We start from the raw sequence: 27029 nt of genomic DNA on the forward strand, positions 1-27029 counted from the left end.
GTTTAAATTAGACAAAATTGTTACTTTATCGAACTGTGACGAATGCAGTCCGTGCAAGCGAGTCGAGCGCCTGGTCTGAGAGGAGCTGTCATCGCAGATTCTTTACTTGTGGTGAGACTTTAAGGTCATCGGAATATATTGATTACTTTAGATTTGGCAACGAACGATCGATGTTCAGGTTTATCTGCGTGCGGACCCGCACGCAAAGACAGCTCACAACAACCCCCCCCCCCCCCCGTCCCTTCACGCGAGGTTCATAAAAGCAGCAAATCAAGAGTAAAAGGTCAAACACGAACACAAAGTTGCTGTGATAAATGTACAGGTTTATGTGACGTTTTCATTTTTAAAACCTCGAAACAAGCAGCCAAGGTTCCAACGAACAAATTTCTGATCTACGTGATTCACACGTCATGTTTACCATACAAATCGACAATACACTGTATTTACAATCAGCATTAAGTGTAGCGTTACAACCATCTTGGGATTAAACATTTTGAGTCGCTCTCCTCGCCAAGACAAAAAGGAACTAACGATCCCCAAATCAACTCATTTACAATAAACCACCAACATTCCAAAAATGTCATCCCGAGTTGCATCTCACGTTTGTAACTTTCGTCTACAACTCACACGTAACACATAATAGCAATCACTTTGAAGAACTAGTCAAACAAAGTAGGGTATCAGAGTGCTCGATATAGTTTACAGGTAATTCGTGATCATGCATCTAAATACAATAACTACTCCACATAACAGCAGTTCTTCGAGCCAGGACATGATCAATTTGTCCTGTGGACCCGCAGAAGCGTCTTTACTACTCCCAGAGCTCCTCGCTTCGGCCGAATTTGAAGACCAGGCCACTGTAGAGGGAAGGGAGGAGGACAGCCCATTTCACTTTGACAACCAGAATGCTTCATAAGCAATTTATCAAAGGTGGCTTTACAGGAAAGCAATTAAGCCCACCATCCAAATCATTGATGTAAATTATTAACAATAATGGTCCCAGTACTTACATCTTCCCACTCACAGTGACTCTTGCTTCCTATCACTAATCCAGTTAGTTATCCGACCAGCCGCTTCACAAGCCCTCAGTTTGGCGAACAACCTCCAATGTGATACCTCATCAAACAACTTCAGAAAGTCTCGATATACATCAACTACACTTCCCTTATCCACCCAATCAACAACTGCTCCAGAAAACTCAAAGTTGCCAACTTTCAGTTTGGGGTTGCTCAGTGTAGGTCAAATCTACAACTGCTCCTGGTCTTTCCCCCTCTTCCCATCTTTCCCTCCATACCACACCTTCCCAGCCTCCTTCTCCCCATCCCTCATCCTCCAAGTCCTTCACCCTCCCAACTCCTCCTTCCATGTTCCTCACTGTGTGGACCTCAAACATCCCAGGCCTCCGCTCCAACCAAACAGGTCTTTAAATCCAGGCTGCTGCTGACAGCCCGAGCATCATCCGTTTAACAGAAGCCTTACTCCCATTGGACATCCTTGACTTCTTTGTGTTTCTCCCTGGCTGTAGTCTCCTTCGATTTGATAGGCGCGAACCCCGCCCTGACGGCAGAGTTGCTCTTTACATAAATAACACAATTTCTCGCTGTCCGTGTACTAATCTTACACCTCCCAAACACCAGGAGTACCTCTGACTGTGAATTCCCCTCTGCTCCCACCTCCTGTTTGTCTGTGTGTTGTACAGTCTTCCATCTACATCTCTCTCAGACAACATGGACAAACTTACAACTACTCATCCAAACTCTCTCCTTCTCATATGTGACAATTTAAATTGTCACCATGCAACTTGGCTGGGTCTTGGTAACCCTCTCAGCAGCCAAGGCACTTCAGCAAAGGACTTCTGTGACTCCATGGGATTGACTTAATCAGTGAACTTTCTGACCCAGCTCCTCCCTTCTGGACTTTGCGATGACAAAATTCCCTAAAAAATGTCTTCTGCTCTTCCTCTGCTCCAATTGGTTCATCTGATATGCTTGTGACAATCATACATCATCACAGTTGACATGAAATCCTTCCTTTTAATCCAACGACCTCATTTAAGATCACCAATTCTGATTCAGTCCAAATCACTCCACCTCGAACATGCTGCGTTTACTCTCCCATCAATGGATGGAGGCCCTCAATGTCAGACATGAGATCAGGGCCTTCTCTCGAGACATATGTCAAGCTTTCAATACAGTCTGGAATCCCACCATGCTCTCCAACTCTCTGCCTATGGCATCCAAGGCCAACGCCACACATGGTTTACCGACTTCCTCTACTCTCGTAGCTAATGTGTGGCTCTCAACGGAATCCTTTCATCTCCTCTCCCTGTCAGGACTGGAGTTTCCCAAGGCAGTGTTCTTGGCCCAGTCATATTCCTGATTTTCATCAATGATCTCTCTGACTCTGGAAAATCCTCTTTATCTATTTGCCGATGACTCCACCATCTGCCATGACGTCCTTCAGACAGGCAGGCTGTAGCCTCATCCCTCTCTTCAGACCTTGACAAAATCACAAACTGGTCAAACACTTATAATATGTCTTTCAATCCTAACAAATCTCACTCACTCTCTCTCCAAAAGGATCATCTGGCAAACCCTCCCATCTACTTTAACAATCCTCTTGAGGAAATTCAGTCATTCAAACTCATGGGTCTCACGACCAGCCATGATCTTTCTTGGGCAACAAATATTTCAAAGTTGGCCTCCAAAGCCAGCCGCCAACTGGGCATCCTCCGTCATACCTGAAATCCTATCCTCCTACAAGACTTTCATCCACAGCTTGATGGAGTGCTGGCTCCCCTGCTTCACATCTTGCTCAGCTTGATGCCATGGAAATCAAGGCCTTCAAGATCAATGGAACCTCCCGTGTTGAAGCCGAGTCTTTGGGACTATCACATTCCCATTGCCGACAGGTGGTCTCTGTTTTATACCACCTCCTTCCTGGTCTTGCACCTTCTGCCCTCTATTTGTATTTTTTACCGAGGCTTCATGTTGTGTTTTTTTTTTTTTTTTAACCTGTGATAAGGTTCTACATATGTATTGTTTTACAAGTTAAGACTGGGTCACCATTAGCAAACTGAGACTGGGTCACTCAGAAAATTATGTGTAGCTTTACCGACATGTCGCAGGAACCGAAACATTAACCCGAATAGATTGTTAAATGGTTGATCGGGTTATCGTAATGGAACCTTTTTTTAAACGTCTAAGAGGTTCTTGTGCGACATCAGCCTCATGATATTATAATCAGGACCTACCAATTGCTGTACAACACCTGGTACTTGAAACAATCAAATCCCCCCCCCCACCTCCAGCTCGGCCTCGAAAACACAATTTATATCGGTACATTTTGGATTGTATTAGTCCGTTTCCCATGTTATGGTCAGACACCCCATTGTGTCCCTACATATCCCTTCATCCCGAGACATTACAGTTCGAAATGGAGAGCAGTCGGCTTTTGTAGCATTATTGACAACGGAAAAACGATGCAATGGGTTCGCCCAGGGATGTTGGGCCAAATTACATTTTGTACAAATGAGGAAATCTCTTCGACAATCGCATAAGTACTCACGCAAAAAAGATGAAGGCATTTTGAAAGAATATGGCAACGCCAGGATATACAGGAGTCTCTGTCTTTCCTGGGAATGGATGAGAGTAAACAAATGGGATTTGTCGGATAAGAGCAGGAAAGGGTTGAAGATGTACAGTGGAGGGGGGGAGGGGCATGCTCTACAGGGGTAGTGGATCAGCAGGATGGGAGAGGACAATCTCCAAAGGGCATTACTACGACCACAGGCCAAAAGGAGCACGCACGTAGGCTTGCTAAGAAAGCACACCGTGGAAGTGATGATAAACCCAGGCTGTACGAGATGAAAGGCCATGTATACAAAGCATGGAGTAAAGTTTGAATGAGTGGTGCTCTTACTGTAAACTACGTAGGCTCCAAAGAGAATCCACATAGATGCGATAAGGGACCCGAATGCCATCATGAATCCCACAAACATCCAGATCCTCGCTCCTGGAAAGTCATAAGAAAAATAATTCATGTTCACAATTTTCAATACACACTCAGAAAAATAAACATTACAGTTCGTAAGAGAAAATGAAGATTATAAATTATATTAGAGGATGTCACCATCACGTACTTACAATCCCTCTATTTTGAACAAATACTTCACAAGACAAGACATGACAAAAAAGACGACGACTACCACCACTGCATTTACACCACAAGTGTTGGACTTGGTTTATTCATTCATTCATTTTGTGTGCAGACTGTGGCTGCTAGTTTCCACTTCCGACAACTAGGTATTATTATTATTATTATTATTCAACAACCACAATTATTCCCACCTTCCTGTAGGGTCGGTCAGGGAAAGATTTTGTCCCAAGTCTTTCGTAAACTGGCTGGTCAGGCCAGTCGGTCAACTGAAGGCGATTTGAGAATTTGCAATTTGTTCAGGGTGCCGGCGATGACTCGACTACGCTCCGCAAAGGACACTGTGGGATCTACAACGTCCGCAATAATGTCAGCAGACAGGATGATCAGCTTAACGTCTGAGGGATGGCACAATCTGTGATGCAATGCCCTGATGGTTTACAGTCGGATCGGGAATCAAACCCAGAACAAACCTCTCAATGTAAGTGTGCTACCTCTGCACCACCCTGCTGCACGAAACAAGACCATTTCACAATGACAATTACTAGGCCATGCTGCAATCAAAACCAGTTTCAATCACGCAATGAGTTACCATCGTCTCGATTTTGAGGGCGTTAAAATTTGTACAATGATGAAAAACATAGTCGCGTTAACGGGTCCAACCAACGCCACTAGTCGCACCAGGAGTGTTTGATACTCCTGAAGAGCACCAAGCTTACCAACTTTACACTGCATTCAATCAACTGTTCTTTACTGTTTACAAACCCCAAGGAGAGGTCTAATCGGAGGTCAAACTTGGCGTCCCAATGTGCAGAAGACAAAACATGAGAAAACGTCTCTTCTCATAAAAAGGTTTATTATAATGAAATACAACAGGGGGATCGACAAGACAACATCACCCGGACAGATGGGGTGCACGAGGACACAAATGGGGGAGATAAGACACAAAAAACCAAACTCATGTACAGGAGGAAACAAGATGGCACTTGGTAGACCACATACCCCTGCCTGTTGGCTTAATGGCTAGAGTGGGGGGGGGGCTTGGGATCCTACGATCCAGAGTTCAAATCTCACTCAGCAGTTGAATTAATACCAGGTGGGGTGACTCTGCCTATCACCTTGCGAGGTCAGCAAAATGAGTGCCAGCATGCTGGTATCCTGTGTCGGAGTGGCGACCCGTTCAGGATTGTGTCCAATAGCCAAGGAGACTGCTTCGGAAACACCAACGCTCTGCACAGATTGTGGTCCCAGTGGATGGATACCTGAGCAGTTTACATTTTGCATCCCACTGATAGGGCAGTTCTAGATGCGGACCTGAACCAAAATGGAGTCGGCTTGTTCTTATCACCTAACCAACTCATCCACCTCGTTGTCACAACTCACCTACACCTTTTTTTAAAATATCATGCTGTATATCATTTGTGACGCATCTCTCAATGGTGAAGAATCACTTTAAAATTCTCGTATGCAGATCCAGATCTTCACCATAATTGAATCAATTCTTCCTCGTCACACACCCAACTTGTCCATCAAGTTTCATCTGAATCCATCCACAATTTTTGAAGATATCCTGCTCAGACAGACAGACTGGAGTGAAAACATAATCTCCATCCACCTTTGGTGGCGGAGATAATATGTAAGCAACTACGGCACCATAAATACCAGGACTCGTACAACAATATGAAACGAGCGAGGGCTTGAGCAAGGCATGAGCTGGTTTTGGGTCTGGTACGGCCCATGCAGGCTGGTGGTGCACAGGGCTGAAGGATGGTGATGAGGAGAGGTATTCTGCCTCTACAAAAGTCCGATTCAAACTGCAACTCCAACACTGGGTCTACAACTCCAACTGACATGCTCCACGTGGTCACGGCCCTCATAAACTTTGGGACGGCCTTCATGCACTGCGAGAGTCCTTGTCATTGGCTGCCCGCAGCTGTGGGCATGCCATCTGGGCTGTCTCACCCCACGGGACGGCCCCAATAAAAAGTCTTACGCCCCCTCTCTGAGGCTCCGCAGCGGACCTCTCCACCATGGCCTGCGGTGCGCTGGCCAAACAAACAGACCATGCCGTTTCCTTTTGGAGTGAAATGCACTTGCTTTCCAGTTGTGTCAGATTTGCACCCAAATCTTCACCAGGCCTCGCCCCAAAACAGGAGGTTTTACACAACAAACTTACTCCATACCGTCTTGAAGTTAACACTTCCTGCCTCCTCTTTGAAAGTTTTATAATATGACTTACTCTGACATTTTTCACCGATACAAGAGTAATCTAAGGATTCTAAGCCATGCGGCCACACAGTCCATGCTTTTCTTACCACAATTGAGCTTTGGATCTCCCGCCTTCCCCTTCAATGTAACACCCCAGAGGTGGTTGTTTAAAGTGGTACACATCATTAAACAATAACTAGTGTAACCGCACCAATCTGGAATAAACCGGTTTAGATTTGGTATCAATTGATGGTGTAACCATGGTAAAGAATACAGCAATGGCTCCTTGGCTATGTTTCATCAGCTTGACTCTGCAGGTGATTCGCCATTCAACGGTTCTTCAGGTTCAAACACTCCCTCACCTGTTCTTCCCATGCAACCATCGCTGTAAACCTCTCCACGCACCTGTGCATTAGACACCGCATTCACCCTGCACAGATCGCAACAGGTATTATGGCATCATTCTGGTCACATGAAGGCAAATCATGTTCTACAATATGAACTCTCTTTTCTTACAACTGTAAAAACATAAAGATGCAGCAGTTTATATCCACCACAAGCTCACCGAGGCAAACGCCACCAATCCACAGCAAACCATAATGATGTCTTGATGGTTGATTTCAACCACCAATGAATGGTGCAAAGTGTAGTTTTAATATTTCAAAAACGGCCTTGGGTCCAGAGTTTTGACCACCAAGTGGTCTTCATCTGAGATTGTGTAGGCATCATGTGCCTGGGGTCAAGTACCTTGCCATGGGGAGGTGTGGCAGTGGGGGATCATGTGCATGAGACAAGCAGATGGTGAGTCCCATCATCTTTTCATGATCACCTTGCGTGTTGTGACACTTGCAGTCACGTGATGTCCCCCAACACTGAGTGGTCGAAACATCGGACCTGAACCTTGCCTAAGGGGAGCAGCTGTACCCATACGTGTGGATGACTTAATTTCAAAAATAAATAAATAAGGATCTTTACAACTCCAAGCAGGGCCAGATTTAAGAGGCAGGCGATCCAGGGAACCTCTTGGGGTGCCAGGCTCGAAGGGCCACCGGCTGCCATGTTTGGAATGTGCCTGCCACGAAACTATAACAAGGAAATGTGACGCAGGAGGCCATTCGGCTCATCATGCCAGCACGACACCAACACCAGATTAAATAAACCCGTCAAGCTAACGACTTAATTTCATTGGGAGTGTGGGGTAGAGGAAAGGGATGAGAAAAGTGTGGCAAGTTCAGGGACATTACTAGGGTATTATAAAGGAAATTAAAAAACAAATTGGGAGGGAGAGAGGGATACAATAACCAATCCATACCCAAGGTACCCTAGGCATACCCTAGGCTTGGGTGATTCTTAAAATTTGAGTTTACCTTGTACACCGTACACTGCCCCGCCCGGTTTAGCCGGGCGGTGTACAAGGCAACAGACGACCACTCCTCAAACTCAGGAAGTAAAAGTTTATTTTCTGTCAATAAAAATGATTATTTTGGAATTTCACAATACTCGAAACAGATGTAATAAGCGAATGCTTTCTGTCGGACCCCGGAAGGAGAAGTCCGACACACATGCACGCAGTTTGTGAGTAGGTCTGTTCATTTTCTTCACAACTTGAAAAGTAGAAAAACGGAGTGCCTTTGTCTGTTTTGTAAAAAAAAAAAAAAAAAGTGACCGAAGCTAAGCTTTTGATATAATTTGCTGAATCAATCAAACGGATTCTCGATGGAAGGAGCGAGATAAGTCGTAGTAGGAATCGACTCTGGAAACTTGGAACCATTACAGGCGAGTATAATTGGCTCTGTATAATTTGGGGTTCGATTCCCGGTTCCGATGGAGGGAATTCATTCTAACCGGGTAATCATTTTTGTTGCTCAAGCCAACAAGGTACCTACCATTCCTGTCAACATCCCCATATCCCTCCATCTCCAAGCTACCTATCCAATTCCAATTTAAACTTATCGACTGTTTCTGCTGCCACTACCTTTCCAGGGAGACCATTCCATACATTAACTACTCTCTGAGTAAAAGACCCCTGCCTTGCTACAGTCTTAACTCTCCTCCTATTTACTTTCAGGCTATTTCCTGGTCCTATCACCATCCACTCTGCTGAATAATTTTTCTCACTTATTTTGTGTGAACCCTTCATTATCTTCCCAGATCTCAGAAAACATGACCTCACAACCCTTTCCTTTCAGCCATTTACCCAATAACCTGCATGTATTTTTCAAATCCTCCGAGTAAACGTTCCCTAAATCATTTGCTCTGAGGTGTACCACAACCAACATCTTCCTGCCGTGACATGATATGGTCATTTCACCTTCCTTCAATGTCCGTAACTCCTGCTCCTTCAAAACTGCACAGAACTCTATGCAAGTCTGGTGTTGGCTTCGCGGTTTGGGTGGTTGGCTTGGGATCTTGGGGTCCTGAGTTGGAGCGCCTGTCAGACCGTTGAATTCACACCAGGTGGGGTTGACTCAGTTTGTCATTCTTCCGAGGTCAGCGAAAGGAGTACCAGTGTACTGTTAACGGGGGCGCCTCGGCGGCAAAGCCACGCCTTCATCCAATGATGCAGGCCTTGTGCTGCTCACGAAGGACGACTCCATGTCTACGATTCTTCCTGCAGAATGAAGAATCAACATATTTAATAGTCACATCACCCACAAAAACTATCTCCCAGACCTCATTCCTACCAATCTCCAGAGCTGCACCCTCACCACTGCATGGGTGACACTGCAGAACTTTTGAGAAAGGGAAAGAAATGAGCAAAATGACTCCTTATTAGGGGGTCTGCCCCCAAGAAATCTTGGAAAAAATGAAAGTCAAAACATGCATTTTGGAGGTGATCCTATCCAAATTGTCACAAAAAACCCGGAGGGAAATTAAAGTGATATTTGGGGAATAATTTTTGTATTTCACCTGAACCCCTCTATCGCCTCGATTGCTGGGAAGATCATTTTCAGTTAATACGGCATTTTGTTATCACAAAAGAGGTGAATACTGAATACCAAATACCTTTCCAAGACTTTTAATATAATTGTTTGATAAAGGGGAAGACGAGTCATGCGTCACGTACCGGAGCGGTTTACAGGAATCACCCACCCTCACTTGTGGTGAAAAACCCGAGCATTCACTTCTCCCTTATGTTTTCAGGGGTCAGCAAACACACATCATCCCATGTGTACAAGGGAAAGTTGCGAGTCGTAATAACCAAAGGGGTTTTAAAATATTGATTGCATTTGCATTTATAACACTAGTCCCTGTGCCTGCAACACTTTTGTCATCCCCTCTCCTCCCCACAGTGAAACTGAGTCGGGAGCCTGATGGATATATTTAATGGTGGTGCAGCACCGGCATGATGGGCCAAATGGCCTCCTGCGTCAAAGTTCCTTGTTACGATTTATTGGTCTTGTTGGATGCAGTCACAATCTTCACCGCGACCAACAGATATTATCAGGTTTTGTATCTGTGTGCAGCAGAATCGAGTTTTGACTTCATGCAATGTAAAGGCGGCACTTTCTGTGAAGTTCATTCAAGGATGAAAGGCGATAAGAAAATCCAACAATGGACGCTATTTCTGTATTTACCAACATAGACAGGCAGGTATGAGAGAAGGGAAGAGGAGTCACACGTCACGGTAACACATTTGCAAGCTTTTGTACCTGGATAACTTATTCAAAAATACCTCGTGAAAAATCACCATGGGAGTAATTCACATCATCGTGGTTGTGACTGGTTAGCATTGCGCCCCATCCGGATGAAATTGGTGAACAAACGAATCGGAATATTGGAAAAGCACCTCAACTACCGGAGATCAGGGCATGCTTTTCTGACGAAAATACGGAAACCTCCGTAATGGGTCGTTACAAAAATATGGATCGCCATACACAACGGAAGACTGCCTGCGCACACGCCACACCCTCACCACTACCCGCACACACGCCGCACCCTCATCACTACCCGCACCCTCACCACTGCCCGCACACGCCGCACCCTCACCACTGCCCGCACACACGCCACACCCTCACCACTACCCGCACACACGCCGCACCCTCACCACTACCCGCACCCTCACCACTGCCCGCACCCACCGCACCCTCACCACTACCCGCACACACGCCACACCCTCACCACTACCCGCACACACGCCACACCCTCACCACTACCCGCACACACGCCACACCCTCACCACTACCCGCACACACGCCACACCCTCACCACTGCCCGCACACATGCCGCACCCTCACCACCGTCCGCACACATGCCACCCCTCACCACCGTCCGCACACATGCCACCCCTCACCACCGTCCGCACACATGCCACCCCTCACCACTGCCCACACACACGCCGCCCCTCACCACTGTCCGCACACACGCTGCCCCCTCACCACTGTCCGCACACACGCTGCCCCCTCACCACTGTCCGCACACACGCTGCCCCCTCACCACTGTCCGCACACACGCTGCCCCATCACCACTGTCTGCACACACGCCGCCCCTCACCAGGTATTCAAAAGTTGAAGAAATGGTTAGGGGGCACCGAAGACGCACCTTGCCTGGGGAATCATTAGATCTGGTGCCAAGTCCAACAATGCATTGCGTTTACACCGTACTTTCAAAAGTGGCCTCCTGATTGGCTGTCCATTTCATCATTCATCACCTGACTTGTGTAAGCCTTGTTCACACTGAAACAGTCGCTCGATTTGGAAAACTTTGCACGTAAATAATGACACTTACATGAGGAAGGCCACTGTCGAGAGAACTCCACAGGTGTGGTAAGCATGAGCGAATTTGTTAGGGTCAGGATACATCACCGCTGTGTCGATGATGACCCACCACCCCGAGAAGAACTAGGGTAGGGAGGGGGAAGGAGGGGAAGGAGGAAGGAGGGGGAAGGAGGGGGAAGGAGGGGAGGGGGAGGAAGGGAAGAGGGAGGGGAGGGGAGGGGAGGGGAGGGGAGGGGGATGGAGGAGGGGAAGGGGAGGGGAGGGGGATGGGGGAGGGGGATGGGGGAGGGGGATGGGGGAGGGGGATGGGGGAGGGGGATGGGGGAGGGGTAGTAGTTTTGGTTAAAGGGAGAGGGACAGTGAACAGGCTCGTTGTTACCACAGATACCGATTGTGTAAGCTCCAAGGACAGACGGAGGCCGTCGTCTTGGTTACCAACAAGCCAGCCGACACAGACGCGATGCTGTTGCGTTTCTCAGCCCAGTCCAGGCCGCAGTCCGGTATCCGTAGTCCATCCAGTAAGCCCGCCATTTCTATAAAACAAAGCACAGCTCGGACCTCGGTCCACTGTGTTTCGCGTCAACCAAGTACCACTGGCACACCAGGGCCTGCTTCGAGTTCCACCCGAACAGCCCGCGCAAGCGCGCACACCACACACACACACACACACACACACACACACACACACACACACACACACACACACACACACACACACACACACACACACACACACACACACACACACACACACACACACACACACACACACACACACACACACACTCGAAAGCTTACGTTCACGCGAAGAACGAGGTAAACAATCTTTCACCCGCTCCTCTTCCTCTTCTTTATTACAATCTCTTTAGGTACCGATCCAATTCGGTCACGGTTCGTGTTTATTCGCCCCTGCGTGAATCAAACAGCGTTTCCGATTTTTTTACACCTCAAGTTCGTTCATTAAAACTCACGAGAAAACACTTAAAACAGAAACAGTTTCGGACAACAAACACTTCCTTGCTGCAAATGGATCTTCTTCTTCACATGACGTTCTCTGTCAAGATGTGGATCTTCTTCCTCTTCACATGGCGTTCTCACTCACGATGTGGATCTTCTTCCTCTTCACATGGCGTTCTCACTCACGATGTGGATCTTCTTCCTCTTCACATGACGTTCTCACTCACGGTTGTGGATCTTCTTCCTCTTCACATGGCGTTCTCACTCACGGTTGTGGATCTTCTTTCTCTTCTGGCTTGAACTTCTTGAAGCCATCTGGCTCCCTCAGGTACTCCTCCCGCCGGTACACCACCTCCTGGCACTCCTCCTTCTGACATTTCCCCCCCAGGAACTCCACCGGGCGACGGGGCTGCCGCGTTCCACCCGAGAGCGATCGAGGAGTCATCCCCGGCACAAGTCGAGGCTCACCAAGAGGATCGGGAGTCTCCCTCAAGTGAAACTGCCGTTTACTCCCGGAGAGGTCGACGAATAAGGCCCCCTCGACAACTCAATCTGTAAAGGGGATTATCGGCATTCTCGCTGCTCATGCTCCTATATGCCCATTATATCATATATCGATGCTCATTTCCATGCTCCTACAACTCAAAATAATCACTGCTTGGCATGTATGCTTCTGTAGATCTATTAGTCCGCGTTGCTTGAAATGTATACTCCTATAGTGCTAAAGCAATCATGGTGTGTAAGATGGGCCCCTAGTTACATTTTAAAGGTGAGGAGAATGTGGTGAATTAAGGGGAATTGAGGGACATGACGCGGGATCACATGTTGTGCGTCTCGCGTATAAGGGGATGTCTCTCTGCGGCACGAGTGATTGTCCCCGGGGCATTGCCATTGACATCGGCTGTCCACTTGATGCTCGTTAACTGAAGGTGCTCATTGACTGGTGAGAATGGAGATTATATCGAACTCCGTGCTTACGCGGATTGTCTGCAATGATTAATCGCACATGTATACGTTACTGCTTATGTACTCCTAGCTGAACCTGTATTCCCCGGTGTGCCCGTAGAAGCGGCTCCAATCAAATGGAATAAAGCCTAAACTCTGAAGGTTCATCTCTCGCTCTCATTTCACTCTCTCACGATGTGGATCTTCTTCTTCTTCACATGACGTTCTCTCTCACGATGTGGATCTTCTTTCTCTTCACATGACGTTCTCACTCACGATGTGGATCTTCTTCTTCTTCACATGACGTTCTCTCTCACGATGTGGATCTTCTTCTTCCTCACATGACGTTCTCTCTCACGATGTGGATCTTCTTCCTCTTCACATGGCGTTCTCACTCACGATGTGGTCTTCTTCCTCTTCACATGACCTTCTCACTCACGGTTGTGGATCTTCATGGGGAATATTACAATCTTCTTCAAACGTAAACACTATAACCAGCGACTAGTTACGGATTAATTACACAAACAGTGAGGGGGAGGAATCGCGATGGTTCCAAATAAAATTTTGACGCAGTTTATCGTGGCTCTGTTGGTGTTTGCCGTCATGGCCGCCAAATACCGATCGATGTCATCGAACCCTGCAATCTCGATATTTTAAGAACGATAATTAATCGGAACGATGAAGCAACATTTCAAACATGTATATATATATATATATATATACACAGTAATAAGTAAACTGCAAGCGTTCTGACCGCTAATTATATTACATTCATGAAGGAAAACAAACCCGAGCTGTCCACGTCGAAGAACGTCAGTTCATATCACGGGGGGCTGTTCGCCACTCCCTCAGTATCCTTAACTGCCGGAAGGATTGTCGCCATTTTCGGCATGCGGGTGGTCTGTGGTCTAATGTACAGCATGGGCTTATGTGAGATCGCGCCACACGGACAGGTTTGGGATTTTTTGGCGATTTTCTAATTTTTACATTCGTTTGCATGCGACGTGTGACGTCACCGCTGAGCGGCGTAATGACGTCATCGCGTCATCGGTCATTCGCCGACGTCTTTACGGCTGTCGTCGACAGACCGTCACCGCTGAGAGGCGTAATGACGTCATGACATCATCGGTCATTCGCTGACGTCATTACGTCTGTCGTCGACAGACCGTTACCGCTGAGAGGTGTAATGCCACTCCGATAAAACAGCGTCTGCAATGTATAACCCTCTTCTGCACATGCTGACTACCTCAGAAGGTGAATTTGACACAAAAAAATGTGACAAGAAACATTGTATATAAAGAAATTCTATAAATCACATCGTGAACACTGGATATATTGAGGTCATAACGAACCCTCACTCTATAAACCACGCGGAGCGCGGGTTTGGCTCGTAGCTAAATTATTTATATAAAAAGGATATTAAGCAGGTTAAGTTTGATTAAAGTTAAAGTAATGTTAAAAATGGCCTCCGAGTACACAACGCCACATGTGATGACCGTCCATTTATAACGTCCTTCCACACGACGGAGGTTTTTTTTACTCCAGTCCAAAGAAAGTCCCGTAAGTCTCTTTCTTCCCATTACTCATCTGTCCTTCCAAACATTGTGTCTGTCTCTCTCTCTCTCTCTCTCTCTCTCTCTCTCTCTCTCTCTCTCTCTCTCTCTCTCTCTCTCTCTCTCTCTCTCTCTCTCTCTCTCTCTCTCTCTCTCTCTCTCTCTCTCTCTCTCTCTCTCTCTCTCTCTCTCTCTCTCTCTCTCTCTCTTCTCTCTCTTTCTCCCTTCTCTCTTCTCTCTTTCTCTCTTCTCTCTTCTCTCTTCTCTCTTCTCTCTTCTCTCTTCTCTCTTCTCTCTTCTCTCTTCTCTCTTCTCTCTTTCCTCTCACACTTCCATGCCCCCCGTGCGTATGTATTAAGTATACGAGCTAACGTTGGAGGAGGAAACGGTGTCAAGTTCATGGGGTGTGATTGCGGCACGACACGGTGGGTAAAATGTCTCCTGTTTGTTCAAAAAAAAAGTCTTTAATTTCCTTCTTTTGAATGAATAACGAAGGAATGACGAATGAATAACGGTGGCGCATTTCGGAAAGTCGGCTGTGTTCCTGGAAAGTCCTTCGCGAAACAGGAACCGCTTTGGAGAGGGGGACGGGTGTCCGACTTTCGTCGATCATGCACGGACGGCGGTCTCGGATGGACACGGTCTCTGCTCTGTGCTTCGTCCTGGCTCTCGTGAACTCCACAGGTGAGTACAGGTGGACACAAGGGCACGCGGTTGTGTCCCGTGAGCGTGACGAGGTGTCTCCGTTGGTTGGGAAAGCGAGTGGATCGTGAACGGTCGGACACAACGACCGCGTCCACAATGTCCATTTCACGTACCTCGATCGCGATGGACAAACCGGCCTGTTTCGGTCCACGACAGGACGCCGTCCTCCATGGTCCACCGTCGACTCCTCACTGCGGGGTCTTTGGCACGTCAGCAACGTTAGGAACGTCAGTCATGTTTGAGCAACCTCGGCAATGGAACCGGCCGATGGATCAAGAAATTAAAAAAAATTCTCCTATCTGGACCTTCACCAAAATCGGATCCATTAGTCCTTGTCACGTGTACAACCAGTCCGCAAAGTTTCGTCCGAATCCGTCCATAACTGTTTGAGATTATCCTGTTCACAAACGGACAGACAGACAGACAGACAGACGGACAGATGAGCAGGGGTGCAAACGCAACGTCCGTCCACCTTCGGCGGTGAAGGTTCGGTTCTGTTCTTGCGTATGGCAGGCAGGTCTCATTTCCTGGAAGCACAGATGGCGGGCTGAGTCAACCCCACCTGTTGTTAATTCAGCAGCCAACGCGGCTCAAACTCAGGACCCTGAGATGGTAAGCCGGCCACCCGAGCCCGCGAAGCCAACACCGGGCCTTCAGTGGTGAGAGTAACAAGTCTGTGACATGACGTCAAAAGCCAATGTTCCAGGAACGTGGGAGGGGTAGGGTTGGAAATTCCCAGGAAAAAGTGGAGAACAATGAAACCAAAGTTGGTCCGATTTTCAGCGAACACTTCGTTACTGATTGTTAGGACGACGGTCGATTGGGAATCGCCAGGGTGCGGTTGCTGGTCCAAAGTAAACATGGCCGGAAGGTGGAAGGATGATGCTTTCAGCGATAAAGGGGACGGGTTAGCTCTCCGACCGTTAATACGAGTTCCTGGTTGCAAATACTATTGAAAGTCGTAAGATCCATGGTGGGATTGTTGAAGCACATCGTGCCGTGTTTACACCCATTGTCTTTTGGTATCGAAGGGTACTTTTTTAACGTTTCTTTTGTTGCAGACATCTTGGCTCATGGAGGATCTACATGAGGGAGGGCAGCAGGTTCACAGACTGGGGATCGGAGGGGGACAAGGGGCAAAGGCATCGCACATTTGAGTGGTAGAAAGGAATTGTGTGTGTGTGTGTGTGTGTGTGTGTGTGTGTGTGTGTGTGTGTGTGTGTGTGTGTGTGTGTGTGTGTGTGTGTGTGTGTGTGTTGTGGTGGTGGTGGCGGTGGAAGCGGCAGACAACCAGCGGAAAAGCTCTCGGAGGTGACCATGGACAGCATCCTTGAGAGACTGGAGTTGGCAGCACGATACACAGACACGAGGAGTGGGTTCCACAGACGAGAGACTCGAGGAATGAAGGAATGAGCGTCCGTCCAGCTTGGAATTGGGGAGGACAACCGGGTGTGGAATTCTGGATAAAACGTCGAAGCTCCACAACTTCCTGTCTATCGTCAACACATAGTCACAATATTTCCCACTGGATATACCAGGATACATTTGAGATAAACAGGATAAAAAAGGACGTTCCCGAGGTGTTTGAACCGGTACTCTCTCTGGTGATTGCCCGGTCGATGAGTAATTCTGTTGCCGTTGGAGTCTGGGGCCCTCCACAATTTTTGAGCCTTGTATCTATACAAGATAACATCTTTCGATGGGATGGCCGACAGGTACGTACACTTGCCTCTGATCTGTCGAGCCTGAGTTCGAATCCTGACCCAGCTATAAACCGTCATCGCGGTGTTTCACAGGCAGGGTGCTTCATCCCTCGGATTGATGTTAAACCGGGCGCACCATCTGGTGGCATTAGTTGGTGGACGTTAATTAAGACCCCGCAGTGTCCTTTGTGAAAAGTAGGTGAGCTATCGCCGGCACCCTGAACCAATTCCAAATTCCTACCGTAATTTCTGCTGGGAAGGCAATGGCAAAAACCACCCAGTGTATCCCTTTCCAAGAAACTGCTTTGGCAGTCCTCCCACTCTGTAACGGCGTATCGGACGTATGGTACATCGGGCTGAGAATCGGAACATCTTTCGGTTTTGATTTTCCTCATTGCTGACGTTTCCTCGATCCTTTGCTGAATTATATTCCGTAGAGTGCTTGTTGAAGCAGGTGACACCTGATCCGTCGTCGTTGCTGAACACCTGTGTTGAACAAAACGCCGTAGCTACATTCAAACTGTTCGATGGGTGATGTACAGTGGGGACATAAGTTTAACTGTCGGTGGCTCGTCGTTGGTCAGATTACCGAGTCTCCTTTCGTTGCACATCACTATGATGTCCGCAGATCATTTGTTTGTTGGTGTTTATTCCCAATCTGGATTGCAGGCTGTTCGGTGCCTGCTCCACGGAATGTCATCATGGATTCGTTGAACTTCAAGCATATCCTGCACTGGCAACAAGGCAGGATTGAAAACTCCACAACTGTTCAAAGCAACAATACAACAGTCTCTGAGAGACCGACATACCGGGTAGAATCCATAAGGTAGGTCGAGAGACTATACGCAGCACCTGTGCTGATTGCATCGTCACTGTGATGCTGTGTGCTACTGGAGCAGTGCTGTGAGGTTAGGCCACAACTTGGAACTAATCCAAGGTACCAGCACACATTAACCTTCTGTTGTTTTTGTTTTTTCAAATTACCGTAGCATGTTTCATGAGCGATAGCAGGTAGAAAGTCATGCTTGGTGTCCCCTCTGATGGATGGTGTACTCCATGATGCAACTCGCTGTGAATGAAGCACAAGGATGGCAGTTTTTACGTTCCCAACTTTGTAGGATTTATAAAATAGAACTCCATAACATATCCAAAGGAGAAGTGTCAAACTGGTGGCCAACCTCACATTCTGACCTGATGACATCAGGCTTTATTCATAGGGATGTGGGTTGGTGGGGGAGGGATGGGGGTGGGGGGGATCCAATTCGAATGAACTTGTCATTCCAGCTGTGAACTCTCCCAAAGATTGAAAATATTGATCACGAAGGACAGTTTATCTCAAGTTGAGGAGGCGCTGCAGGTTCTCATTATATCCACACTCAGTTGGTAGTGTTTGTGCAGTCTTCTTCTTTCACATGTAAAGCATAGCTGCACGTATCGTCATTTGTTGGAGGCATGGCGGGATGCAGTGCCCCCTTGAGGTTAGAGAAGGAGTTTGTAATTTGTTCATGGTGGCGGCGTTCACTCTCCGACTCTTAGTTAAGAACACCATGGGATCTTTAACGTAAACTAACAAATGCTGTCAGATGGGAGGCCCAGTTTAACATCCATCTGAGGGACGATATGCATTGACAAATCGCCCTTCCTGTGAAACACCGGGATGACAACTTGCAGCTGGATTGAGAATCAAGCCCAAATTGCAGAGCTCGGAGGCAAGTGTGCTTCCTCTGCGCCACCCTTTTGGACTTGGAGGTTCAATTAACCCTTTTATGGGTCTTGGTTGAAGGATTTTGTTGGATTGGTAGTAAAAGCCCTGGCCCAATGTAGCAATAACTCAAACAGCTTTGTGGTCTACACAAAGTTGTCAAAGAGCAACGCAGTGTACACAAAGTTGTCAAATAATGTCTGTGATGATATCTCAAGCTGATTTTTGATTGTCGACCGATCACCCGTCTCTCGTCAGCTATTCCATGACCCTCAATCACTGTAAAAATACAAGAAGGAAGCCACATCTGCTTCAACATGCCTCCAGAATAAGATACATTTTCAGCAACTTTGGGGTGCTCCCAACCTCTTGCGCAGCCACCACTACACATCGTCAACAAGGCAAAGCTCTGTCGCCCAGCCACTGCGCCGTCGCCCAGCCACCACGCTCCGTCACCCATCCAGCGCGTCGTCGCCCATCCAGCGCGTCGTCGCCCATCCAGCGCGTCGTCGCCCATCCAGCGCGCCACCGCCCATCCAGTGCGCCGCCGCCCAGCCACCGCTCAGCGGCCCAGCAACACTCCATCATTCATCCACCGCGCTGTTGCCCAGCCACAACGCCATCATTGAGGAAATGCTGCATCATACAGCCACCGCGTCATCTCCCAAATACAGTGCCGCCACCCAGCCACTGCGCCTCCGCCCAGCCACCACGCCATCATCAAGGCAACGCTACATCATACAGCCACCACGTCATCTCCCAAATACAGTGCCGCCACCCAGCCACTGCGCCTCTGCCCAGCCACCACGCCATCATCGAGGCAACGCTACATCATACAGCCACCGCGTCATCTCCCAGATACAGTACCACTGCGCCTCCGCCCAGCCACTGCGCCTCCGCCCAGCCACTGCGCCTCCGCCCAGCCACTGCGCCTCCGCCCAGCCACCACGCCATTATCAAGGCAATGCTACATCATGCAGCCACCATGTCATCTCCCAGATACAGTGCCACCGCTCCGCCGTCCAGCCACCATGCCTCCGTCCAGCCACCGTGCCTCTGCCCAGCCACCGCGCCGTCGCCCAGCCACTGTGCCGTCGCCCAGCCACTGTGCCGTCGCCCAGCCACTGCGCCGTCGCCCAGCCACTGCGCCGTCGCCCAGCCACTGCGCCGTCGCCCAGCCACTGCGCCGTCGCCCAGCCACTGCGCCGTCGCCCAGCCACTGCGCCGTCGCCCAGCCACTGCACCGTCGCCCAGCCACTGCACCGCCGCCCAGCCACTGCGCCTCCGCCCAGCCACCACGCCATTATCAAGGCAATGCTACATCATGCAGCCACCATGTCATCTCCCAGATACAGTGCCACCGCTCCGCCGTCCAGCCACCATGCCTCCGTCCAGCCACCGTGCCTCTGCCCAGCCACCGCGCCGTCGCCCAGCCACTGTGCCGTCGCCCAGCCACTGCGCCGTCGCCCAGCCACTGCGCCGTCGCCCAGCCACTGCGCCGTCGCCCAGCCACTGCGCCGTCGCCCAGCCACTGCGCCGTCGCCCAGCCACTGCGCCGTCGCCCAGCCACTGCGCCGTCGCCCAGCCACTGCGCCGTCGCCCAGCCACTGCACCGTTGCCCAGCCACTGCACCGCCGCCCAGCCACCATGCCATCATCGAGGCAATGCTGCATCTCCCATCCACCGTGCCGTCATCTCAACAATGCGCCGTCATCTCAGCAACGCGCCATCACCTAGCAACCGTGTCGTCACCTAGCCAGCATGCCGTCACCGCACCATCGCTGAGCCACCATGTCATTGTGTAGCCACCATGCTCTCATCTTGCCATGGCGCCGTCGCCAAGCCACTGCACCGTCGTGCAGCTACAATGCTGTTATCGAGGCAATGCTCCGTCGCCAGCCACGGCACTATCACCGAGCCACTGTGCCGTCACCAGCCAACGCGTTGTCACATAGCCACCACACCATCACCTTACCATTGCCCTAAATTCTAACCACTGAGTTGTCCACCAGCCACTGCCCCAAATCTTTGCTACTGTGCTATGTCTGTGCATCACAACTCATCGTTAGCTCTCCTTTTGTTGAATTTTTCTTTTCAGCTCATACAAGAAGGACAAATGGGTGCCGCAGTGTGAGAGAACATCATTCATGAACTGTTCCTTTATTGACACCTTTGCTTGGTTTTCATCCTATACAATCCGAGTCAGAGCCGAGGCCACGGGTCACTTCTCAGACTGGATCAACACTACCTTTGCACCTTACATCAATGGTACGATGTGAAATGTGACACCGGTTATCAAAATGTGCTTCATTTTATTGAAGTCTTCGGTCAATGTGAGGTTACATCTCTGTGTACTAATTGGTTGAGACTTGCCATGTGGGATCCTCCAGAATTCTCAACATCGTGCATAAAATTTTTTTTTTACAAATCATACATTGTGCTGAAAAGTGCTTTCTTTAACTACGTCGTTAAAACGATCTCGATCACTCTAAATGGAATGTATTTAACGATCGTAGACTGATGGAAATTTAGTTTTTTTCATTCCTGATTATTCCAGCCTCTTGGCCACGTATTCTGACATGGTTTACCCCAAAGGACCGCAATTCGTATACCTTGCATTTTGTTTCGGATTGAGTCACACGGACCTCATCTAAATGCATTGCATTCATGCTTTTTTTGCTTTATTTTGTCTACGTTGACGTGTTTTGTGTTTTGTGTTGAACTTTTTACACCGATACTGACGTGTTGACATCAGAAACGCAAAATGTCTGCCGTTGAGCAGATCTCCGCTTCTTCACTTCAAAATCAGGCGAATCGTCCCAACAATTTTGGCTTGTCCAGCGGAGATTCTCAATTTTTTTTTTCCTTATTTGCGTTTGGCAAATTGTCTGTTCGGTATCCGTCGGCGGTAACCGTACGACGTGTTGCCTCTTTCCTTGCAGGACGTCTTGGACCTCCTCATATAATTCTCGGAGGTTGGGGCATCTCGATGTCTGTGAGCTTGTCGCTTCCTCAGATCAAGGACAGTTATGGCAAACTGGAATACATGTTAAAATGGTGTCAGGCATCACTCAATTGTACTCAGGTGAGACACGACATATCATCATCTTAGGACACGACGGGCATAACAGATCCACGTCTCTAGATACCCGGCCGTGTATCCCAGTGTTTACCTTTTCACCTTAGCCACTTTCTCACCAAATGTTTTCCAATTCCCTCACCCATGAACTCTCCATTTCTCCCTACATTCCTCATCAACCCTTCACTGCCAGTTATCGTGCATTGACTGTTCGATTATCGCACAGATGGAGCAGTGTGAAGAGAGACAAACCTCGGAATCGACAACTCTGAATAACCTCCGGGCCAACACTGATTATTGTGTTATGGCTTGGGTCATTGGGTCAAATAACCCCATCTCTGACGGAGTTCCATTTCATACATCCACAGGTATATTTATGTGATATATATATATATATATATATATATATATATATATATATATATTTTTTTTTTTTTTTTACTGAGATTGAGGCTCACGGAAGAGCTGAGGACAGAGGAGTGAGAAGCTGATGTATCAACATTGGTGCAGAGGGGTACCAGAAGAAAAGGGACGGAGAATTGGGCGAGGAATGAACAGATGGGCAATATATTCAGTCGAGATATATTTTCGCCGACATCCCTCATCTCCATCTGCGAAAGTGATCAGTACAATATTTTCCATTTGATCATTGCTTTGCTTCTTCTTTACCTCTGCCACCAAAGGTGGACGGATATTATGTTTTCAACCCTGTCTGTCTGTCTCTATCTGTCTGTGAACAGGAAATCTCAAAAAGTTGTGGACGGATTCGGACGAAACATGATGGACACGTTGGGTGTTTGACAAGGACGAATCAAACCCTATTTTGATGACCATCCAAATCTAGATATGAGAATTAAAAAAACAAGGACAAATGTGTCCAAGAGCCGCATCCTAAAGGTTTTGTCTTCACCAGAAGAACAAGAACAAAAAAAAAAACAACAACTTCTGATATTTCATCACGTGCCTTGACGGAGCCAATAGCGAGACCCGTCATGGACGATCGTCGTTCATGACGAGAAAATCGTGTATTTACGAAATTACAATTCATTAAATGGAATAATCTTTAAATAGTAACGTGAACTTTTCGAAACTTTAAAGCAAATGTCCGAATATATTTAAAAGTTCATGATAGACGCTCTCAAAAGGCACCGTCGATGTGAGGATGTGTACATGTGCTCAGTATTTAAGGAGATCCGGATCTTGTATATATAAAAGAGCCGAGTCCTAAAGGTTTTGTCTTCACCAGAAGAAGAAGAAGAAGAAGAACAACAACAACAACAACAACAACAACAACGCGGAGCTCTCTTCGAGCCACGTCTCGCGTACCGTTGAAAGATGGGACCAAAAACGATATATCGCATGATATTTCAAAAAGTTGTGGACGAGTTATGAAAAAAAACAACTTGGTGGATGATTTGGTTAGGTGGCGAGAACAAGTTGATTCGATTTTGATTGAGGTCCGGATCCGGATCCGGCCTATCGATGGGATACAAAACCTAAACTGTTCAGCCTGGCAGAGGTATGCGCTCGACTGAGTGCCGTTCTAGTTTTCTTTGTTTCTCCATGCATCTTGGACCTCATGTCTGACCTTCACCATCTGTTGTTCTTCCAGCCCTCCCACAGTGGGTCGTTCCTCTGGTTGTGATAGTCTCAGCAATTATCTCCTTTACACTGTTCGCCGCTTGTTGGCTGGTCGGCCACTTGTCATTCAGAACCCTGCGCTACATCTTCCCCCCAGATCATCCCCTGCCCAACACGCTCTCTGGATTAACATCTCAAAAGGTTTGCTCGCACATCCGTGCTCACGAGGACATTGTGCAGATTTTAACATTGCTTTTCAGGTTTGAGGAAAGTTTTGATTACCTTGGAACATCCTTTCAAGGTTGAAGGAGCAAAATGGTTTTTGGCGTCGTCTTCACCGGAATCGATAACTATTGCTCGTCGTAAATGCTTTTCGGCATTAGAGACTGGTCTGTTTGTAACCTTTAACATCCAGAGGTTTTCTTTGTTTGTTCTGTTAAAATGATCCCGAAAACATTGAAGTTCCAGGAGTTCATGTTGAAGCTACCTCCATGTTCACACATTTTGTCATAATAATTGTGTTTCAACTGATTTTCTTTAATTCCAACTTTGAGTCGGAGGAGAAAGTAAGGGGTTGGAGTGGTGGAACATTTATAGTCTTATTTGCCCCCCAGTTGGTTAGTTTTGATTAGTTAGTCCCTTAGCAAACATATCTCTTACTTCCCTCTTCCCTTCCCTCCACTAAGGCCATAAAAAGAAGTAGAATGGTTCAGGATACTTCTCCAGACAATAGGATGTGTATTTCGGGGTATTTCTCGAACGTTTATTTTGCATGTTGTTTGATTTAAATTTAAATAATAGATTCCGAAATCAAATTATTCTTCACCTCCGTCACCGAAGGTGGTCATAAGTTGTGTTTTCACCTCTGTCTGTCTGTCTGTCGGTGAACAGGATATTTCAAAAAGTTATGGGCGGATTCAGACGGGACTTGTTGGACAGGTTGCGTGTGTGACGAGGCCAAATTGATTCGATTTTGGTGAAGATCCGGATCCGGAAACTGGAATTTTTAAAGTGGTTCTTCACCATTGAGAGGCCCGTAAACGATATATAGCACAATACCTGAATTTCAAAAAGTTGTGGACGGGTTATGACAAAACTTGATGGATGATTTGGGTAGGTGAAAGACCAAACTGATTGGATTTTGATTAAAGTCCGGATGCAGATCCGGCCTATCATTGGGATAAGAAACGTAAACTCTTCAGCCTGGCGGATGTGTACGCTCTCCCGTTTTAGTTTCCCATGCCATTTGAGAGGGAATGGCGTTTGAATACGTTTGTTTGTCTATTTGTCTGCACAGAACCTGAGTAGGTGTATTAATTACATTAGACCCGCATATACCTTAAGACCTTATAGACCCAATGGACCCTTCAGACCGCTAAGACCCTTTAGATCCTGTTAGACCCTTTAGAACCCGAAGACCCTGAAGACCCCTTAGACGACTTCCTAACCTTTAGACCCTTTTAGATATTCACACCTTTCTGACCTTTTAATACCCTTTAGACCCCTTTGATCTTTATACCCTTCAGACAATATGACCTGATATGATAATATCTGTTGTTGGGGTGATGGGTTTGCAATACTAGGGTCCTGAGTTAAAATCCCGCTCAGCCGTTGAATTATTGCCAGGCGGGGTTGATTTAGCCTGTCATCCTTCTGAGGTCGGCAAAATGAGTACCAGCTTGCTGGGATGATTGAGCCATTCGAGTATCCTGCATCGGAGTGGCGACCCGTCCAGGATTGTGCCCAATAGCCCAGGAGACTGCTTTGGCAGCACTGACACTGTACAGAGTATGGTCACAGTGGATTCGATGGAGACGATATGAACCTTTTGACCTTAAATTACACCCTCCAGAGACCCTTTAGACCCTTCGACCTTCTTACCATTTGACCTTTACACCTCTACAACTGTCTATTTTAAACTGGACAGGTTAAGATCTCGTCCACTTGTTCCCCGTATCAAACTGGGTGAGGCTGTGCAAGTGAAGAGGGGTGATACTACGTTGTTTCCTCCCACCATCAAAGGGAGAAGGCTCCACCTCTCAGCTGTCGGTTAATGAGTGGGAGGGGTCCTTGGACGTCCTTGGATGCAATCCATCATCGCTGTCGATGTCTTTCATTTTTTTGAAAATGGTCTGATCCTTGACTATTAGTTTGGATTCAGTCCCAGTCACTCAACCCTGGACAAGTTGTTTCTGCTCTCTCGGTAATGTTTGGAAGCCAGAAATATCAAACAAGAGGTCAGGATAATCTCCGTAGACATATCTACAGCATTTGACGCAGCGTGGAATCCTGCTCTGCTTGCCAACCTTGCTGCCTGTGTAATCCAAGGCCACCATCTCACCTGGCTTTCTCACTTTCTCTGATTGCGCAGTCAACGCTTTTCCGTTAATGGAAGCCTCCCTTTTGCTCCCCAGTGGAAGTTGGAGTGCCTGAAGGCTGTTTTTGGGCCCAGTCTTGTTCCTCATCGACATAAACCACCTCTTCAATACTCACGAACACCGTCTCTTCCTTTTTTCAGATGACTACATATTTTGTCGTACAGTACAGTGACCCCATCTCTCTCTCCGAGGCGCAGTTAGCAGCTGCTCTTTGCTGATCTGGAAATAATTAGATGCTCATCTGAGAAATGGAACATGTCCTGGAAAATCTCTCAGTCTCACCCTGTTGTTCCAGAAGGATCATGAAACGAACCCACCGATCTTTCTTCTCGACTTCTTGGCCTCACCATCAGCCATGATATCTCCTGGGCCAACCACACAGCAAAGCCGGCCTCCATCGGTGATTTTGGTGGGATGCCGGAGATAACTCCAGCACTGTTCATGGAAGTCACCCATTTACAAGTCATTTTGGGAAATGAAAAGCAACTCACCCCAACCTCCTTTTCTTTTCCTCATCATGCCCAACACCCCCTTCCACCCTCCCCAATTTCAGATCAACTTTATCTTTCTCGCCTGTCCGATTCAACGTTTCTCCCCTTCACATGAATATTCCACTCCGTGTATTTCCAATGTACGTTTTGCTATTGGTTGGCTTGTTGTTGTTGTTGTTTGTTTGATTATAGCTACTGTTGTTAAGGTAATGATTCTATGAATGCATCTGGAGCATTGTCTGTGATTATCTTGTGAGAGTAAACCAACACGATTTGTCTTGGTTGCGCAGGGAAAGGAAACCATTTGCTCCGCGGGTTGGAACGAACCGGTGAGCTTGGTACAAGAACATTGTAACCACAACGGTTACAAGTCACTAGCATCGTCTGTGACCAACCTCAACACAAACTCGAGGAGTGCTTAACGTAAAAAAATACTACTACTACTGCTACTACTAATAGTACTACTGCTGGGGCATTGAAAATGATTATCATGGTACAAAGCCAAAGGTTTTTCATTCAATTGAGTAATTTATGTGCATTTGATGAGTTCATTATTTTTTGATATAAAAGTTAGTGGAAAATGAAGAATTTTCATGTTCAGTCCCATTAATGCTTGTAAAGATGCAATAAAAGTTTTTTTTTGGTGTAAATTCTGATTTTTTTTTTTTTACCCTTGCCAGAGTATATTGCATTTGTGTCTGTCTGTCCGCACATAATATACAAACGTAGGCCACAAGCGCTATCTCGTGGTAGCCAGTATTACACGTTATCTTGTTGTTGTTTTTCTCAACTGAGTATGTCTATAAAGTACGTATTATTAGAACGTGAGGGTGTCTCAAAGGACATGCCATTAG

General features: G+C 47.4%; 2 protein-coding genes across 4 annotated transcripts; one reads left to right on the forward strand and one right to left on the reverse strand.

Moving 5' to 3' along the window:
• Positions 1-302: 302 nt before the first annotated feature.
• On the reverse strand, positions 303-13791 carry TMEM50A (transmembrane protein 50A). Of its 2 annotated transcripts, none has more exons than XM_085847843.1 (7): positions 13773-13791; positions 11517-11614; positions 11092-11204; positions 6726-6793; positions 3922-4014; positions 3568-3634; positions 303-857 (listed from the first exon to the last, which is right to left on the reverse strand). In XM_085847843.1, exons 2-7 carry the CDS (start codon positions 11610-11612, stop codon positions 812-814), a joined length of 483 nt encoding a protein of 160 aa, XP_085703969.1. In that variant the 5' UTR covers positions 11613-11614; positions 13773-13791; the 3' UTR covers positions 303-811. The 2 variants fall into 2 exon arrangements, with proteins under 2 accessions (XP_085703969.1, XP_085703967.1); XM_085847841.1 differs by lacking the exon at positions 13773-13791 and adding an exon at positions 11880-12557.
• A 31-nt stretch (positions 13792-13822) lies between these two features.
• Positions 13823-26825, forward strand: LOC147016374 (interleukin-10 receptor subunit beta-like). Of its 2 annotated transcripts, none has more exons than XM_085847828.1 (7): positions 13823-13936; positions 17614-17770; positions 20745-20914; positions 21589-21731; positions 21952-22093; positions 23338-23507; positions 26466-26825. In XM_085847828.1, exons 2-7 carry the CDS (start codon positions 17646-17648, stop codon positions 26595-26597), a joined length of 882 nt encoding a protein of 293 aa, XP_085703954.1. In that variant the 5' UTR covers positions 13823-13936; positions 17614-17645; the 3' UTR covers positions 26598-26825. The 2 variants fall into 2 exon arrangements, with proteins under 2 accessions (XP_085703954.1, XP_085703953.1); XM_085847827.1 differs by lacking the exon at positions 13823-13936 and adding an exon at positions 14993-15220.
• The last annotated feature ends 204 nt before the right edge of the window (positions 26826-27029 follow it).

Source organism: Eptatretus burgeri, chromosome 11 (assembly GCF_056783735.1).
Source record: "Eptatretus burgeri isolate ZD-2024b chromosome 11, Ebu_testis_v1, whole genome shotgun sequence".
NCBI classification, from domain to species: Eukaryota; Metazoa; Chordata; class Myxini; order Myxiniformes; family Myxinidae; genus Eptatretus; species Eptatretus burgeri.